We start from the raw sequence: 17,024 nt of genomic DNA, 5'->3' as shown, positions 1-17,024 counted from the left end.
TGGAAACATTTAATTTACTTTCTTGTATCCTATTTGAAATATTTTTGACTTATCAAGTCAAATTTGCGATAGAAGTACCCCCATTACCCCCACATAATTGGCAAATTTGCCTTACCAGGTAATTTAGATTAAGTATTTTAATACTTTCGGACTCTGGCCTTAACTAATTATTCAAGTACATTCTATTAGAAATATTCAGTAGTTCTAAGATTTACCATAATATTTTTTTCAGTGAACACTTTTGGCTGGCAGAAACACCCTCCTTGGATAACTGCGGCACACACAAACCACACCAATCAATTCCAACGGAAACCATCGGAGAAACTTTATTCAATACCACAGAATTGAGGATTATCTTCTCTTTCAGGATTATCTTTATCAAATTTAACATTAAAATCAAATTACTACTGAATTGTGAGTACCAATATTAACTTCATTGCTTCCGTTAAGAGTGCTACCAATTCATTGTTTGTATTTTTAAGAGCTTTGGGCGACTAATTTTATAAACACGGATCAATACGTCAAGAGGGAGTGTTTAGTAACGCACGTTACCCAAAATCTGCTCAAGGCAACAATCTGACTCAGACTCTGGTCCTCGAAAGAGGGTAGCCTTAAAACACCTTTATTTTTGCTTCTAATAGAACAGTTTTGACCACAAGACTGTCTTCATTAGATTAAAAGCTCAACTGAAAAATTAAATCCTAGACTGTAGCCCCTCTTGCTTGATCCTATTAGTTGGATTGTGCCTCTTAGCTACCTAAACTTTGCCGCCTTCTGCATTGGTTTATTATTACATTTTATGCACACTAGCGAGTTGATCCTAGGCATTCTTTGTTTATTTCCAACTTGATCTTCAGTTTCAAACGATTCTCTTTCTACCTGATTATGTTGATTAGATCTTATAAGCTAGTCCTGTCCACCTCCTGCAGGGAAATTTCGTCAACAAAATTGATATGCAAGTTGTTGGGCAGAGATTCTGAACTTATGTTACCCAAATCCAAAAGTTCAAAATAAATTACACTAATTGTGTTACATTATTTCTAGTTTCAGGTTCAACCCGTATCAACTACTAGGACACTTCACCATTGAAGGCTTTTGTAAGTCAAGATACAGTAGATGAATAATACCTCTTAGACGAATGGAAACGGCATTACTAGCAAGTGTTTTTAACAGAAAGAAAGAAGTCCGGATGCGGATCCGGATGAATTAAACTAGTGATAAAAGCTTTAGGCAGCACTATGGAATAATAGCTTGCAAGGGCCCTTAAGCAATTTTTGTCAGTTACCACCATTTTCAGGTTTATTAAGATTAAAGTGTTTCTTGATAAAATAATTCATGATTCAGGGATCTTATAGAAGGCTTCAAAATCCCTTCACTTAACCAATTCTTCTTTCATAGCTGCTTTCATATCTAGAAAGTCTCTTTATCTTGTGGTCTTTTTAAGTAGCCGGTCTTGATCTCTGTTCAAGAAGACACTTAAGACTGTTTTAGTGTTATAATTACAATTTAAAAAGACGGAGTTCTAGCTTCAGACGAATTCAAATAATAGTTTAAATTGGATCGAATAGCTATTTGATTTTAGGTTTTGTTCATTTTTTTACTGAATTTCTTCTGTTCCTATCTGGCCTTAGGCTGAGTGAATCAGGTTGTCTCTATAGTTTCACAATGATCTAAATCGTCTAAAACCTGTTTATTAACAGCAAAATGAATATTTGAAGAATTTTTGTACTGGAGAATTTTTACGTGTTATCTCCAAGTTATAATTCGGTATGAGATATGTATGTGGCTTTCAATTTGAAATATAGTTCTGCTACCAACAAGGCATGGTTTTAAGTGACATTTGCTTTTCTGTCCACTCTTACTTTTTGTTAGCATTACTTTTACTTTCTACCAATCACTACGTGGTCAGTATTTACAGCAAAGTTGACTAACAGTATCCTATTCTTGATAACTTTGTCAAGGTTTTGACTCCCATGACCATCAGGACGGTAAGACGTGCTGATTCTCACTTTGACGTTTAGTTACCAATATAGCAGACGAGATAATAACTACAATTATCTTAGGTAACAATTTGTAGAGTACTTCCACCTGATTTTTGTAATGTGGTGTGTATAAAACGTTATATGGTAGGTGACTACTGTTAGATTCTGTTTGTGACCTATGAACGGTGTTACAATAATTAAAGCAATACCTGCTTCTTAGTTTTTTCGGTAACACGGTGTAAAACTGTTAAAAAGAAAGTTTTTGATTGCCTGTGTCAATTCAATGGCGTGCCAACGGAACTAGAATCTCTTGTCCTATGAGGGGTGACCTCTTACCGTGGATCATTCCCATTGGTCCTCCGTCTAGAGCCAAACGAAAAGCTTTTCGTTCGGGAAGGGGGGGGGGTGAAAAGGGGTCGTAAGGACAGATTGAAGAAAACCGGAACTTCTATGGAGGGGGTAAAGTGGAATGTATTGAATAGGCTGAGAAGGAAAATCGTTGGAGCATTTCCTATTTGAATACATAGAGCATCTGCAGTTGTGCTGGCCCCAGGTGTCTTGGTGCTGCAAGAAGTTGTTAGTAGTAGACTAAGAGTAGTGGTAGTTACACATTTAACTCAGATTTGATTCTGTTTTGGAAAGCTGGACCACTTTCTTTACGTTCCAAAAACAGAGTTAATTTTTTTTTTTTTTTTTTACAAATCATGCACAGAGGCTGTCAAAGTTTGTTATCAGGGAGTCTAGGGGTTATTCATGGTTGTAAATCAGATTGCATGCTTGGTATCAAATAACTTTTAAATAAACAATCTAACGGCAAAGCTTTTTAACTGGGACAAGTGTGTAGTTTATCACTCAACCCCCTTCTTATATCTAAGGCTTCCGTAACTGATAGTTTCGTTTGAATGAATATTTACCTATTTTAAACAACTATTGGTTCCATACAACCACCCCTGAAAGCATACATTATGAAGCATAAATATTTCAATGAGATAGGTTCTCTGGAAATCTAAAATGATAAAATAAACTGTCATGTTTGGATTCTATTTTTCTGGGAGTAAGGCTAAGTACTAAAGAGAAATCCCCTACCCCCCCCCCCCCAAAAAAAAAATTTTCCGCTTCACACAATTTTTAACATTTTCGTTTCTTTTTTGTATTGTTCGTTTTTATTCCATTATGTAATGTCTCAGCAATTTTGCTGTAATTCAAAACGCGTGTTTCTTTCTTTTTTATTTTAAATTATTCTTATAGCCCCTAGTCTCAAACTAAACACGCTCTCTCAGAATACTCTAGAGGCTCAAGTTTTAAAGAATTTAGTTTTAGTACTTCTGTTTGTATATTATTTTTTTTTTTGTTTCAAGTCTTCGGTGTGCTAATTTTCAGGCCCTTGTTGAGATTTAAACAGAGTAAATTATATACTTGGCGGAAATCACAAAAATTATCGTTTACCTTATACGACTTTACCTGGTACTTGTCTAGAATATGGGTACACACAAAAGAAACCCCGCGTCGAAATCTCAAAGCCGCCATTGATAAACAGGTTTCCACTGCATAGTAAGATATTGCTCACTCTGTGACGAAGACTTAAACCTTAGTTTTTTAGGGTTTAGGGGGACTAAAAGGTAGCTCAGTTAGTTTATGTTAGGTTACGCATTTAATATATGCTATGATTTAGCCCCCCCCCCTTATGTGCAGATATATACCACAAATTTGTTTCTAAACTAATATATTTTCATCCTATTTTGTTTTAATTCATTAGCATTAACGAATTTTCACTTCTCGCGTGTGTACCCAGATTCTAGACAAGTATTCTTTACGTTTTACACTAGTCTAGAGGGTCTAGACGGCAAAATATGGTTACAGGTGAAAAGAACTTAAAAAACCCGTACTTGCACAGCAAAGTCATCAAAAAGGGGTAACTTACATTTTTGTGCGTGAAAGCTCTTGTGCTTTCCCTTTCCCAATTTGGAAATACATTTCCCATTCATCAGCTTCTTGATTATCAGGGTAAATATCTTCAAGATTCAACGTGATTGAATCAAGCCATGATTCATAATGACCTCGGAATTTCTCAAGGTCGTCAAAAAGACTATCAAGACGTTTATACAGCTTTGGGTATTCTTCACCATATCTGAAAGGAAATTTTATCACATATGATTATAAAACTTTCAAGTTTCGATTTCCATGGATCTTTTGTAGCAAATAAACCATGTTTTGATTGCCAATCTCTTTCAAAGTCACTGTTTTTAGAATAATGACAATAATATGTTTATTATAAGCCAAATAAGGTCATACAGTACAATATTCAACAATATACATCACGAATTAAATAACGTAATTGTTAATCTTCTCCCCAAACAACCCAACCTCCCCCCTGCCCCCAAAAACATATCCCTTTAACTACGGACTATCCTATTTTCCATACCTCCTAACAAATTTACAAACATGTATAACTATTTCGTTTTTCACTAGTCAGCAAGACTAGCAGGATTTGCTGCTACTGTACAAGAATTTGGCCAAATCTGTGACTCCTAAATTACATTTAGGACAAGAGCAATCCTTACATGAGGTCAACTATCTTCCCTCATATGGTTTTTTCGTTTATTGTTGTCTTATTGCTTGACCTATTCTATGTATTAATCCCTGGAAAATATTTACCAATTCGGAGGGAGTTGAATTTTTTTCTGTTCTCTTCCATTTCCAAAAATGTATTTCATTCTTCCCAACATGGATTCGTAATTTGTATCTTTTTGTAAATTGTAATATTGCTGATCTTAATACTTCTGTAGACAATTAAGTATCTGTTTATAATTCCTGGTTATTCAAGGTAAGCCCTGATTGGGCTCAAATATTGACCTAGCAGCTCTATTTCTTCCATTCTTCCTTTGAAGTGTTTATATTACTGTACCTAGTGTCTTCATCTCCATTGATATTATTATTGTGCTGTGTGCAATTCCTTTTTCCCTCGTTCTTTTCCCTTTCTCTGATCTGTTTCTCTTTCTCTGTTCGACGAATGATGATAAATTGTCAAGTTTTATTTTGAACATTTTATTTTGGAGCTCTTATTATAGATGTTGTAAAGTGGAACGGCTGGAAAATTAGCTGTTACATTTTAAAATTCGAAAGGTTTTTTTTTTTTTAACTACTTGTTAGAGTACCGTTGGCTGGGTATGCAAAGGTGTCGACTGACCCTGTAAATTTTGAAGCTGGTTAAAAGGCATTTCTTCGATAATATATAATAAATAATCCCTTTTCAAGCACAAATACATTCTGGGTACAATTGTGACTACTTTGTTCTACAACTAGAATTACTGTGCTGTGGATAAATGACGACCATATTTCAGAAATTGACAAAAAGAACTTGTAAACAAAGGATGAAAATATCTGGTAAAACTATGAATGGTCCTTGGGTACTCATGTAGGGTGGCTTTTGATCGAAAGTTGGGTTAGAAGCTGATTAGTTTTGCCACTCAAATAATTTTAAGGTATCTTAAGTTGGGGATGCCAACGACTAATTTCAACCATTAGGCCTAAGGAAATCAAGAAATTAGATATGTTAGATGACAGTGAATCCATAGCCAAGGGGTAACGCTGGGATCATTACTTGCTACAACTGTTGCCCCGGGAAAAAAGTAAACAATATGGATGGAAGAAAAATGGTAAAAATTTACGTTAATGTTCTACCTCAACTCTATTCTCTTCAAGAACCAAAAAAACAATTTGTTTCAAAATTGGTAACAGCATATCAATTACGTATCCGTGGCTGTTGTAAAAAAGAAAGAGGCAGGAAAAATTAAATTCAAAGACACTATGTATTGACAAAATCAAAGCATTGGTTAAAAATAAAATATTTTTTAATTAGTACAGATTTAAAATCATATTTGCAGCTTTTAAGTGGCTCGTATACAGAAAAACACCGTCTTGCATTTTATTTATTTATTATCTTTCATATACTACCGGAATCAATATTCTTGGCTCAAGATACTGTTTAGATTGGTTTTATTAGAAGAACTGTTTGATGTGAAGACTGTTTCTGATCTACTGGTTTTCAGCTCTGTGGTCCTTCAAAATACAACAATATACCTCCTAGCTTTTTCGAGATTGATTAAGCGTGGATTATTAAATGATTAAGCTTAACTATGTTGTAACTGTGGCCATCGTTCTATGTAACTATGTTACTATGGCCATCCTTCTATTGTTGAAATTCGCAGAGTTGATTATTTTCATATGTATTTTTGTTGGGCCATATTTCATCTGTACTTTTTTAAAATTTGAATAAAAACTGAATACCTCTTCTTTTTCCCATAAAGCAGAAATGGCAATTTAATTGCAATTAAGGACTGGCTCCACTAATTGATGCTAATTTTTTTTTAATTATGAGAGAAAAATAAGGTTACATGAAAAATAAACAAAACAAAATAGCAGAAATTAATTTTTTCAGGCGAAAGCAGAAAGCTACAGAAGACGTTACCATCAGGGAGAAGTAACCACCCTTCCCCTACTTTAAATATCAAATATTTTTTTAACCGATGACTAGGAGGGAGGACTGAAAAACGGGAAAAATTTACCACCCCTCCCCCCTTTCTCCCTGCATTTGACGTTAAAATTGTGCATTTGCTTTACTGGAAGGACTACTTCAAATGAAAAATGAGTTATTACAAATCTTTTCTCAACTAAAAAATGGTTGTATTTAAAACTGTCGAAAAACTGAGATATTTTAATATCTAGAGTGGGATTTGAGAGGGGAGATGCTAGCCCCTCTTATATTCCATAAACTTTAGAATTTAGGCTTTCAATTTATAACTGGGATTTATTTTACTATATACATAAAAACAAACAAACAAAATACCCCCAGAAGCAAGCTTTAAGGCTTTAACATAGTTGAGAGTGTATTTTTTTTTTTTTTTTTGGTGATGTCAGAGCAGGTGACCAAAGCATAATCTCTGGAGCAGTTGAAGTGGAAAATTAAATGGCACTAGCGATAAGCCTTAAGCTATAGCAGTAGTTGCATCGTTGATGGTAGCACTAAAATGTTAACCTAGCATCATTTCAACCATAAGAAGTTAACCCTTTCATTCCGTAGGTAAGCATATGGTAACCGTTCCTTCCACGTGCCTAGTTTCTTTTGTAGTTCAGATACCACCATCGAATTTAATACCGTCAGATAGAAGAGGTTTGGCCCTCCGTGTTGCGATACTTTTTATTCTCCTAGATGGATCCGTAAGTCGTCAGCTGAACAGTAGTTTTTTGCCATGCCTAAAAAGCGAAAATTAGCTGATTTTGACAGCGATGATGAAAATGATGCAGGTGATTTTTTTGAGTTTTTATTATCTAATTTTGTTCCTTAAAGTCTTTACTTTTAGCCTGTATTTATACGAATCTTATTTAGTTTTATCTTCACCCCCCCCCCCCATTTCTGTGGTTCTTTTTTTAGTTAAAAGATTTTAACATTAGGTTTGGAGATGGCTGTGTTTAAAGAAGCTTCTCACATAGAATTTTGTTTAAACTGGTTAAGTGTCCTTTATATTCTTTCTTTTAATCTACTTTTTTTTATTCGTGAAGCACTTCATTCTGATTGTTCTAATTTAGTCAAATAGAAGCATCCATCCACCGTTGGTCCGATCACAAGTATCTACTCCAGAGACAATGTGCCTCCCTTTTTCCAGTGAAAACTACAAACCAAGAAAAGAGGAAGAAAATATTTTCAAGGAGAGGAGCAAACATGTAAGAGGGAATCTAACCCAAGAGCGAGCTGCAGAGATGGTTCTGCTGCCAGACCTCGAATCTGAGATGGAAATCATGTCTGATGATGACGACGAGTCTGATCCGTTATGGAATCCAACCCTTGGTGCCAGTTTCACATATGCCACCCTACAGCCTGTTCAGCTTACCTCTCAGCAGGTTGAACTATTTCGAAATTTTTATGGGCGTAGATGACCAATTTCATGCTGAAGAAGCCACTACATTCCCCCTACTGAAGCTCAACCGTCTCCCATCCAATCGACAAGCTCGTCACCTATTTCTTCTGCAACCGTTCCCACCGCATCAATGAAAAACCAAGATGCTGAAAGAATACAAGTGGCCAAGAAAAGATTGAGCCCCGTGACATTACATGGAAAGCTTTCCTCCCGACAGCAACAGAAACTCACTTACGGATTGATTTATTCCAAAATTTCATCTCAGATAGCATCGTTGTTGGATTAATTGACCAAACCAATCTGCACGCAACGAGGAAAACAAACGCTAGGATTACCCTAGAACTGACCAAGCATGAGATTAACCAGTTCTTTGGAATACAGATGCTGATGAGTAATGTAAAGCTTCAAGCTATGAGAATGTACTGGGAGCGCAATTTCCGATACATTCCAATCACAGAGGCTATCAGCCGTGACAGATTTTTTATGATTCGGCAGTTTTTTCATATCAATGACGATAGCTTAGCAGTGCCATATGATCAAACTGGTCATTATAAGAAGCACAAAATCAGACCAATGTATGACAAGCTCAGAGAAAATCTAAAAGGCATACCGCCAGAGGAGAGGCAAAGTGTAGACGAACAAATGATTCCCTTCAAGGGTTGGCTAAGTTTCAAACAGTACCTGAAAGATAGGCCTCATTTATTGGGTATCAAAGTGTTTACAAGAGCGGGCGGGAGTGGAATTGTCTATGACCTAGAAATCTACACAAGAAAGGACTCAGTTCTGGCTAGTCCTTTGGGGCTGTGTGCTGACGTTGTCCTTAAACTGATCGACAATGTGCCACGGGGAATGAATTTCAAGCTGTACTTCGACAATTTTTACACATCTATTGACCTTATTCACGATTTACTTACCAATCACGGGATTGAATCATGTGGGACGATAAGGAGTAATGGTATGAAAGGTGCAATTTCGGAAAGTGATGTATCATTGAACAAGAAAGGGCGTAGAAGCTATGACTATAGGATTGAGAGGCACACAGAAGTCTCCATTGTGAAGTGGTTTGACAATAATCCAGTGCATATGGCCTCATCGTTCTGTGCCGTAGCTCCAGTCGACCAGTGTCAAAGGTGGGATGGACGTACTCTTAGCCATGTCGTGGTAGATCACCCATATGTTGTCCGTGAGTACAACAAGTCAATAGGTGGCGTAGACTTGTCTTGACGGTCCAAAAAATGGTACATACGTATAGTGTATTATTTCCTTGACTTAGCTTTGAATAATGCTTGACTTCTACATAGGCGAGAGTGCGAAGACTTGGGTAAGCAGCAATTGTTCTTGATGTACTTCAAGATGGATATTTGCAGATCCTTGATAGTGTCAAGAGTTGTCAATAGTCCTCGTGTTAGTCGACTCTCCTTCAGTGCTCTTACAAAGCGAGAAACAAAAACTACAGAAGCAGACATGCCGTCAGAGTTGGTGCAATATGACACTGCTGGCCATCTACCTGACACAGTCGAAAAGGGACGTTGCCGTTACGAAAACTGTGCAAGGGGTGCAACTAGCCAAATTCTAAGCGTTAAATGTAAGGTCCGGCTTGTCTGAATGGAGACAGAAACTGTTCTATGAACTTCCATATTAAATGAAATGAATCTTTTTTATCCTAAAGTGACCATTAGGTAACCATTTCTATTTCAGTTTGTGAGTAAAATATATAATTGAAGTTGAAATTAAGTTGAAACGAAGCATACGTTGATTATTATTGCAAGGTTTCAGAATTTTTCAAGCTCTCCTTCAATGTTCTGTTCTGAAAGGGTTAATTTGTACAAACCTTTCGTATATGGAAGAAAAAGTGTTTTCATCATCTGTAAGTCCTTGGAAGTGTACTGGGATAGACAAAAATCTTCGGATATGATTCGATGCCTCTGCAAATAGTTCTTGTTGACTTGGACGATACATCAGTTTACTGTTTCTGAAAAGAGAGAACTCGAGGTAAAGTGCTTGCTACAATTCAGCTGTTTCCTCCAGTTTTGGTTTACTTTCCTAACTGTCTTTTTAACGAAAAAGTATTGTGACATTCATGAAGCTGACCCAAATTTTGGTTACAATGATAGGTTTGTAGTCTTTTGGAGCTATTTGAACTGTACATTTAAACTGTATTTGTTGGTGATTTATAGTAGTTTCACGCTTGGAAAACTACTTTATTTTTGCTAGTGTTTGGCTTAAAGTAGCTCTTTAGTTTTCTTTAAAAACTTCTTTTGTGTAAAAAGTTTTTTCCATTTAGTTTCTGTTCTTTTTTGATTGACTATGTCTTTTTCATTGTTAAACTTGAGAATATTTTAAATCTTTTTAGTTTTTCTCCATAAGAATCCATATTTTGTATCTATATAACCTAAGCTGGACAAAATGTTTTCACAATTATCGATAACATACACCCTTTTGAAAATCTGAACTCACTTTATGTCTTTTGAATTAGTTTCACACTTTAACTTTCCCCGAAATAGTTAAAAAACATATACCCTATTATGTTCCTAAAACATATGCTATTTTGACATTCTGGATATAATTACAACTTTTGATTTAGTAACTCTGATATTTTCAACTTAATACAATCAGTCGTTTTTTGGATATTACTTAAACATCTTTTTGACATAAAACATGCAGGTATTGTTCTTTTTATTTAGTTTTAAAGCTACATTAAGTTTCTGTGAAACCTTATACTTTATGCTCTATGTTTTGGCCCTTTGCCCCAATAATCACCCCACCTTCTCTTATAAACAAATACCATAAAATCTTTCTTTTTGCCTCTGCTTGGCACAGTCTTGCTAATTATCTGAACCTTAAAGTAGACAGTCTGGTGGTGACTCATCGGCCAGCCATTAGCCAGGGTTTCATGAATACTGATGGTAGAGGTATTGAACGAGAGCGTAAGTCATTGATTTGAAGTATCGGGTTACGTCATACCTTGATGTTTATAACTAACTGGAGTCACACTCCCAAGCGCTTCTTACCGAACAGAAGGCTGAGTTCGTTTTTTAGTTCGGCACGCTAACAGTAAGATTTTTTACTTTCTTAATTTATCATTTATTCCACTACATGAAGAGCTATTTGGAGAGAGAGAGAGTAAATAATTTTAGGGGTTTATGAAAGAGGATATCCCTCACGAGGGAAGAATAAATTTTTGGAAGGAGGGCAACGGGCTTCTGACACTGTTGGCTAAATACTGGGAAAAATACTCTATACAGATCTGTAGTAGCCATACCAGTCACAGCTGTGGCAATTTTACAGGACAAATACAGATGAGTGTATATTTTATAAAAATCAGTGGTCCGTCACAAATAGTCCACAAGAGACCAAGGCTGAGATGGCTGCATTAGCAGCATTAGCGCTTTCAGAGGTGGGGAGAGCACGAATATTCTATTCTAGTTCAAAACCTGGATATCTTGAAAAGCTGGTCTTCTTTGACAACCTGAAAGCGCTTACCCTATTTTCATTTAGCTCAATAATAGCAGTAACAGTAGCAGCAGTAATTGTAGAAGTAGCAGCAAAAGTGGTAGTAATATTGGTAGTCCTGGGAGTTTCGGCTGAACACCCTAAGCTGCTACTGAAATATTGCTAATAAACCTCTTTTACAATCCAAATGTGCAAGTTTTGATTCAGTTCAACACCACCCTCACCATTACCCTAAATGTTAACTCATACCCTTTACAATAACAATAGTAGTAGCCATAGTAGAAGAAGTAATACTAGGAGTATTAGGAGTAGTAGTAGTGAAAAAAAAGGAAGAGATAAAGAGTACGACAATAGATTTTACAATCCCTATCGTCAACGCTGATGTCCATTACTATGCCATTTTACTAAACTGCATTCACAAAGGTATTTGCAATTAGTTCAAAATTTCCCTCATAATTTACTGAAAGTTTCACTATTATGCTCTAAACATCAACGGTAGTATTAGTAGTAGTTGTAGTAGTCGTTATAATAGTAGTAGTCTTAGCAGTATTGGTAGTAGCAGCAGTTGTAGAAACAATAGTAATAGTAATACCAGTTGTCTATGAAGCAGTAATAGCAGTATGCACATAGTAATTTAGTTGAAACTCTTTACTTTAGTCTTAATTTAGTCGAAAAACCCCCTAAAAGTCCATGAAAGTTTCACTTTATTACCATAAGCCTAACAAGTTGCAGTAGTTGTAGTAGTAGTAGTAGTAGCAGAAGTAGTAGTAGTAGCAGTAGCAGTAGCAGCAGCAGTAGTAGTAGTGGTAGTAGTAGTAGTAGTAGCAGTATTAGTAGTTGTAGTAGTAGTAATAGTAGTAGTAATAATGACGGTAGTAGTAGCAGTAGTAATAAAGTACCAGTGGTATGCACATAGTGGCTTTTGGTTAGTTCAAAATTTGGTTCAGCATATCCAGAAAGTTTCAACTTAATAATTTCAGTCGTTTCTGAGACATTTTTGGTACATCATTTTGACAACCGACATGCTTAGAATGTGCTTTGATGTAGTTCAAGATCCCACTAAGTATTCTCTGAAAGCTTAACTTGAATATCCTTAAAGTCAGTAGTAGCAATAGTTCTTCTACTGCTAGTAGCACCATTAGTAGCAGTATATAACACTTTTTGTATTTCGATTTAGTTCAACACTGACTCAACATTCCATAAAATTTTCACTTTCGTATCCTTACTTTAGCAGCAACAGTAGTATTAGTAGTAGTAATAGTAGTAGCAGCAGTAGTAGAGGCAGCATGCAAATATTGCCATTTGGATAGTTCAATATCGATCACAACAAGCCCTGTAAGTTCCAATTTCATACTCCTAGCTATTTCTAAGATATTGCATATGTGCCATTTGACAACTTGCAGACACACAGTGTGTTGTTTTTCTTCAACATCCTTCTCAATATTTTATGAAATTTTTACCTTCAAAACCTTAGCCTTAAGTGTAGCATTAGTCATAGTAGTAATAATAGTTGTAGGAGTATTGTTAGTAGGATCAGTGGTTGTTCTAATAGGAGCAGCAGTGGTACTTGTAAAAGGAGTAGTATGCGTGTATTGTCTTTTTTTTCAATTGAACATCTTCTACATCAATCCCTGGAAGTCCTAACTTCATAATATAAGCCATTTCTAAGATACTACTGATACGCCCTTTTGAAAACCTAATTGCCCATAGTGGGTATTAATTTATTTCAACTTCCCCATCAATATTTTCTAAAATTTCCACCTTAGTAGTCATAGCCTTTCCGATATTGGAAATGGAAGTAGTAGCTGGAGTAGTATTAGTATTAGCTGTAGCAGAAACAGTGGTAGTAGCAGTAGTACTAATAGCATGCAAAAGTTCCAACATAAAACTTTAACCCATTCCTGAGATACACCTTTTCGACAACCTGCAAGCACATTGCGTTTCAAGTTAGTTCAAGTTTCCTCTCAATAATCACTTAGATTTTCCCCTTCCCATTCCTAGCCTTGTTAGTACTAGTATAATATTAGTATTAGCGAAAGCAGCTGTAGTATAGTAGCTGTAGTAGTAAGTAGTAGTAGAAGTAGTGGTAGTAGTAGCAGTCGTAGTAGTATCAGCAATAGTAGTAGCAGTAGTAGAAGTAGTAGCAGTTGAAGTAGTAGTAGTAGTAGTAGTAGTAGTAGTAGTAGTGTCATACTAGTAGTTGTAGTAATAGTAGCAGCAGTAGCTTTAGTAGAAGTGGTAGTATGTGCATATTGCATTATGTTTAGTTTAGTATACCTCTCATTACGCCCTGGAAGTTTCAGCTTGATATGCTAAGCCGTTCCTAGGACGTTGCTGATACACTCTTTTGACAGTCAGCGTGCACATAGTATGTTTTGATTTCATTCAATTATTCCCTCAACATTTCCTCGAATTCTAACCTCTATATCTTCAGTACTAATCATTGTTGCTAAAGAAGCAGTTTCCCCTTATCATTCCCTAGAAGTACCCACTAAATTCTCTTAGCCATGAATGAGCTACGCCCTTTTGACAAAAAATGTTTTCATCATCTATAACTGCTTAATAGTGTACCAGGATAGACAGAAATCTTCAGATATGATTCGATGCTTCTGCAAATAGTTCTTGTTGACTTGGACGATATATTAGTTTACTGTTTCTGAAAAGAGAGAACTTCAGGTAAAGTGTTTGCAATAATTCATCTGTTTCTTCCAGTTTTTGTTAAGTATCATTTATTGTCCTTTTAAGAAAAGTTTATTGTGACATTAATGAAGCTGACCCAAATTTTGGTTACAATGATAGGTTTTTTGTCTTTTGGAGCTATTTGAAATATACATTTGAAGTGTTTTTGTTGGTGACTTATAGTGGTCTTACGCTTGGAAAACTACTTTATTTATGCTAATCTTTGGCCTATAGTAGCTCTTTACTTTTCTTTAAAAAATTCTTTTGTGTAAAAAGTTTTTTTCATTTAGTTTCTGTTCTTGTTTGATTGACTATGTCTTTTTCATTGGTAAAGATGAGAATATTTTAAATCTTTTTGGTTTTTCTCCATAAGAATATATATTTTGAATCAATATAGTTTACGCTGTACAAAATGTTTTCACAATTATCAATAATATACACCTTTTTGAAAATCTGAACACCCATTATGTCTTTTGATTTAGTTTCACACTTTAACTTTCACTGAAAAAATAAAAAATTAATACCCTATTCTGTTCCTAAAACATACGCTATTTTGACAATATGGATTACTTTTGATTTAGTAGCCCTAAAATTTTCAACTTAATACCCTCAGTCGTTCTTGAGATATTGCTTGAACATCTTTTTGACAACTAACATGCCGGCATTGTTTTTTTTTTATTTAGTTTTAAAGCTACATTTAGTTTCTGTGAAACCTTATACTTTATACTTTATGTTTGAGCCCTTTGCCCCAATAATTACCCCAAGCTCCCTTATATTTAAATACCATAAAATCTTTCTTTTGGCCTTTGTTTGGCACAGTCTTGCTAATTATCTGAATGTTAAAATACACAGTCTGGTGGTGACTCATCGATCGGCCAATTGCCAGGGTTTAATGATTACCAATGGTAGGGGTAGTCAAGGAGAGCGTAAGTCATTGATTTGAATTAACGGGCGCATTTGCTTTACACCTTGATGTTTATGTCTGACTGGAGTCACAATCCCAAGCGCTTCTTACCAAACAGAAGGCTGAGTTTGTTTTCCAGTTCAGTACGCTTTGTGGGGTTGATCTTTAACAGTAAGAATTTTTATTTGATTACTTTATCATTTATTCAAGAGTATTCAAAAGTAATTTGCATGCATATAGTTTGTTTTGATTTAGTTCAACACTCCCCTTGACATTCTCTGAAATCTTTACCTAAATTTCCTCTGCCTATCCCAATGGAATTTCCGACGAAGAAACTCTGTCATCCTATTCCAAGAAAAACTGTGTTTAACGAATAGGCGAATCGCATAACATGGGCGATTAACCCTTAACCCGAGGGCCTTATGGGATGGACAACCCCAGAGATATAGTAAGTAGACCTTTCAGCTATCCCGTCACAGTAGTATCAGTAGTAGTAATAGTAGTAGCAGCAGTAGGAGAGGCAGCACGCAAATATTGCCTTTTGGATTGTTCAATATCCAGCACAACAAGCCCTGTAAGTTCCAATTTCTTATTCCAAGCTATTTCTAAGATATTGTATATGTGCCCTTAGACAACTTGCATGCACACAGTGTGTTATTTTTGTACAAATTCCTTCTCAATATTTTCTGAAAGTTTCACCTTCAAAACCTTAGCCTTAAGTGTAGTATTAGTCATAGTAGTAATGGTAGTTGTGGTAGCATTGTTAGTAGGATCAGTGAATCTCCTAACAGGAGTAGCAGTGGTACTAGTAGAAGCAGTAGTATGCGCGTATTGTCTTTTGTTCAATTGAACATCCTCTACATCAATCCCTGGAAGTCCTAACTTAATAAAATAAACCGTCGCTAAGGTACTGCCGATACGCCCTTTTGAAAACCTATTGGTTCATGGTGGGTTTTAATTTATTTCAACTTCCCCCTCAATATCTTCTGAAAGTTTAACCTTAGTAGTCTTAGCCCTTTCTATATTTGAAATGGAAGTAGTAGTTGGAGTAGTATTAGTAGCTGTAACAGAAACAGTGGGAGTAGCAGTAGTACTAATAGCATGCCATATTGCCTTTTGGTTACTTGATCTTCCCCCTAGGTATTCCCTGAGAGCTCTAACTTAAAACTTTAACCCATTCCTGAGATACGCCTTTTCGACAACCTTTAACTGCAGATTGTTTTTTAACTTAGTTCAAGTTTCCTCTCAATAATCACTTAGATTTTCACCTTCCCATTCCTAGCCTTGTTAGTACTAGTATAATATTAGTGTTAGCAAAAGCAACTGTAGGAGCAGTAGTTGTACTAGTAAGTGGCAGAATTAGTAGTGGTAGCAGTAGTGGCAATAGTAGTAGTAGCAGTAGAAGTAGTAGTAGTAGCAGTAAAAGTAATTGCAGAATTAGTAGTAGTAGTAGTATTAGTAGTAGTAGTAGTAGTAATACTATTAGTAATTGTAGTAGTAATAGTAGTAGAAGTAGTAGTAGTAGTAGTATTATTAGTAATAGTAATAGTAGTAGTAGTAGCAGTAGCAGCAGCAGTAGTAGTAGTAGCAGTAAAAGTAGTAGTCCTAGTAGTAGTAGTTTTAGTAATAGTAGTAGCAGTAATAGTGATAGTAATAGTATTAGCATTAGCAGCTGTAGTAGCAGTAGTAGCAGTAGTGTTGTATTAGTAGTAGTAGTAATAGTAGTAGCAGTAATTTTAGTATGAGCATTAGTAGTAGAAGTAGTAGTAGCAGTAATAGTAGCAGTAGTAGTCGTAGCAGTAATAGTAGTAGCAGTAGTAGTAGCAGTAGTGTCATATTAGTAGTAGTAGTAATAGCAGTAGCGGTTGTTTTAGTAGGATTGATGGTATGCTTATATTGCTTTTTGTTAAGTTTATTACCCCCCTCATCATGCCCTGGAAGTTTCAGCTTGATTTGCTAAGCCGTTCCTAAGATATTAGTGATACACTTTTTTGACAGTCAGCGTGCACACAGTATTTTTTTATCTAGTTCAACTTTTCCCTCATCATTTCCTCAAATTTTATCCTCTATATCTTCAGTATTAATCATAGT

The 17,024-nt window shown here is 35.7% G+C and overlaps 1 protein-coding gene across 1 annotated transcript in view; it reads right to left on the bottom strand.

Annotated features, from left to right (window-relative positions):
- Nucleotides 1–7,926, bottom strand: part of LOC148949095 (cytoplasmic dynein 2 heavy chain 1-like) — a 161,140-nt gene extending 153,214 nt beyond the window's left edge. Inside the window, exons 1-2 of the mRNA XM_089093804.1 lie at nt 7,871–7,926; nt 3,904–4,110 (exon numbers count right to left, since the gene is read on the bottom strand). Of these exons, the coding sequence (XP_088949930.1) occupies nt 3,904–4,110; nt 7,871–7,926 (263 nt within the window). The remainder of the gene's footprint in view (nt 1–3,903; nt 4,111–7,870) is intronic.
- Nucleotides 7,927–17,024: the final 9,098 nt, after the last annotated feature.

Source organism: Artemia sp. Qi Xiang Cuo, chromosome 8 (assembly GCF_049724085.1).
Source record: "Artemia sp. Qi Xiang Cuo chromosome 8, ASM4972408v1, whole genome shotgun sequence".
NCBI classification, from domain to species: domain Eukaryota; kingdom Metazoa; phylum Arthropoda; class Branchiopoda; order Anostraca; family Artemiidae; genus Artemia; species Artemia sp. Qi Xiang Cuo.
Note: the sequence above shows the minus strand (reverse complement) of the source record. Positions and strands in the feature narration are given on the sequence as shown.